General features: G+C 48.7%; 1 protein-coding gene across 1 annotated transcript; it reads right to left on the reverse strand.

Moving 5' to 3' along the window:
• Window positions 1–974: 974 nt before the first annotated feature.
• Window positions 975–2,615, reverse strand: LOC115682488 (probable galacturonosyltransferase-like 1). Its single transcript, XM_030606715.2, has one exon. The coding sequence runs from the start codon at window positions 2,463–2,465 to the stop codon at window positions 1,389–1,391; it is 1,077 nt and encodes a 358-aa protein (XP_030462575.2). The 5' UTR covers window positions 2,466–2,615; the 3' UTR covers window positions 975–1,388.
• Between the last annotated feature and the right edge of the window lie 323 nt (window positions 2,616–2,938).

A 2,938-nucleotide genomic window follows, 5' to 3' on the forward strand; every position in this document is an offset into this window, starting at 1 on the left:
AGACTTTGGTTACATTTCTTTCACTTTTTTTTTTCCCTTTTTGGCTTTTTCTTTCTTGCTCTTTTAAAATTTCACATTAAAGTCACATCCCGTCAATTAAGCGGAGGAAATTGGTCAATCGTGCCGAGACAATATCAACCGAGAATCAATCACCCTAGAACGTAATCTGCTTTGTGGCCCCGACATCCTTAAACGAGACACTTATTATTGACAGTGAATGTTGCTAGTTAGGTAGGTAACGTGCGTCTTGACTTCTGTGTATTAACTGCCAATTTGACAGGACAAAACGTCCTGAAGTTTCGCTACCTGAAAATGGGACTAAAAGATTCTAATTGGTCTAACAAATCAATAAGACCTAGACCTAGTCTATCCTTTTTCGTCTTGCCATTCTCTTCCAAAGCTCAGCATTTCAAGTTTCAAGGGCATAACAAAGCGCGGCTAAGTTTTCCCTCGATGGAAACTGCGAATAAGTAATTTTGCTTACATCATGAAACTTCCAATAAGAATCTTGAAAGAAACTTGTCGGTCATATCATTGTACTGTGTGTAACAAGTGCCATTACTTTTAGCCAAAATGCTTTTAGCATTGTTAGATATTATGGTTGCCCAAGTTTTGATGCATACTCAATGACCTTGACATGTAATTAACTTTTATTGCACATTAATCAATAAAAATTCGGTGTGGGCACCTTTTGTTTCAAAAAAAGCAATTGATACTATATGAGGAAATCTTTCGCCGTAATTGAGGAAACTCCGGACCTGCACACGTGTTCGACAGGGAGCCATAAATTACGGCGAGATCTCACCGTAAAGATGATAGCTAAGTTGCCGAACATGGCAATTTATGATTCTAGAAACGGCAGTGCGTTTGACCAACATAAAGTAAAGTCTTGAACGAATCCAAATCCAACCCTTCGAACGTGGGAAGATTTCGGGGTTACCAACTTATGGAATAGCCAAAGGAGGAAATAAATCTCTTGAAAGATGCACTTGTATTATATGTGGAATATCATATCGGATCGGGCACTTGATACACACCTAATGGAATTGAGATCATGGGCAGCTATCAAAACAAAAAAAACTGACGATCTACATGAGTTTTAACCTACTGCCATGTCGCATGTCGTATTGGTCATCATCAAGTTTTAGGATGTACAATACAAACTCATCCTCATCAAATTAAGAGAAGCGAAAGATCTCCCTCGCTCTTTCAGATCTTCGCTTCTCGAAATTGTGAGCCAAAACGAGGAAAATCTCCAAAGTAAAAGAGAAAAAGAATCAAGATTCGGACAAAGAAGAGGAGAGATTAGAAGAAAAACTAATTTACGTCCATTGGAGTGAATAAAGAAAAGAAGAGAACTCCCTCTGTACGTACCGTTCCTTCCTTTGTTAAGACTCGATCGCGAACCGCGCCTCCAGCAGATCGTACGGAGCCCACAGCGCGTCCAACGGGCACGGCCGGCTCGCGTCGAGGCGGACCCACGGCTTGCCCTTCCCGCTCCAATGGAGGAGGCTCACCGGGCCGGGGTGCAAGTCCCGGCACAGCCCTCGAAAGTTGTCACCCCCGAGCCCATGTTGGTTCCACCGGTGATCGACTGGCGCAATGCGACCGGCGAAGACCAGCAAGAACGGCGGCAACGACCCCAGCTCGTATATTCTCATCCTCTTCTGGAGCTCCATCCACTCCACAATCTTGGTCGTGTAGTCGCCTTCGCGCCATTTCTTTAGGTCAATCACCATGACCCCGGTATTGAAGTAGCAGGCTCTCCTTCCTTCGAACGTGAGGGACAGGCTAGGGTTTGCCCAGAAGGTGGGAGTGAAGTAGGAGGTGAAGTTGGCGTTGCAGTATTCCGGCGCGGCGAGGACGGTGTCCCCGTCGAGCGGGGTGGCGGCGAGCTTCGCCACGTCATCGACGAGGACTAGGTCGGAGTCCAAGTAGACCACCTTGCGCACGCACGGTGGGAGGAGGTCCGCGAGGTAGTTGCGGGCGTAGTTGAGCGGGCGGTCGAGGGCAGAGCGGATGGAGGTGGAGATTAGGCCGGCAACGGCCGCGTCGTCGAAGGTGTAGACACCGAAGCAGAGGTATGGGAAGGACGTGGCGACTGCGCGGCGGAGGCGGTTGTGGTCAGCCGTGGCAACCGAGGTGGCGATGGCAAAGTGGAAGCAGATGTTCTCGGGGCACGAGGAGTGCTGGAGGGTGGAGAGGATCGCGGCCATGGAGCCACGGAGGTAGGCGGCGTCGAGGGTCATGGCGACGTGGACCGCGCCGGCGTAGCAGATGTCGAGGGAAGCGATGGAGGGGCAATCGGGGGAGTTGTAGAACTTGGGGGCTTCTTTGAACCACCGACGAGGGGCGGCCATCTCCGCGGCAGCAGCGGCATTGGTGGTCGGTGCTATGTAGAGGAGGAGGAGGAGGAGGCGGAGGGGCGGAGAGACGGCGAGGTGCGGAGGAGTGAGCGTAGGCATGGTTTGGTAGGAGAAGAAAGATTTAGATATTACCCAGAGAGAGAGAGAGAGAGAGAACTTGTGGCTTTGCCCCTTTCGTCTCAACTTGGCTGTGCTTGTCTTTTGCTTTGAACCCACCTCGGGTTTTGAAAGATAGCAGCTTGTGGCATTGGCATTGTTTCCTTCACATCTCTCTCTTAGTGAGAGAGTTGGGTATGTCCGATTGTACAGTCCATAGGGAGCAATTTTGGGCAAGTGATTTGAGAGAGACAGAGAGGAGAGGGATTAGTGTTAATATGGTAATCTTGGATTTGATTTTGTTACTATATAGTTTGTAAGGAGAGTGGTAGGCAAATTAGGAAGAGCAGATCCGGTGGGACAGGAGGATTAAAGTAAGGTCGGATGATTTACTAGGGTTTCTCACAAGGGGAACTTCGCTGGAATCCTGGGGACATCCACGATGTATTGTAGTTGGCCATTAATGTTTAATGCTT

Source organism: Syzygium oleosum, unplaced genomic scaffold, assembly GCF_021117445.2.
Source record: "Syzygium oleosum isolate NSW1041296 unplaced genomic scaffold, Sole_v2.1 Sole_v2.01, whole genome shotgun sequence".
Lineage (NCBI taxonomy): Eukaryota > Viridiplantae > Streptophyta > Magnoliopsida > Myrtales > Myrtaceae > Syzygium > Syzygium oleosum.

Bases quoted from the DNA above. Each gene is read 5' to 3' on its own strand.
- LOC115682488 (XM_030606715.2), bottom strand. From the start codon at position 2,465: ATGCCTACGCTCACTCCTCCGCACCTCGCCGTCTCTCCGCCCCTCCGC.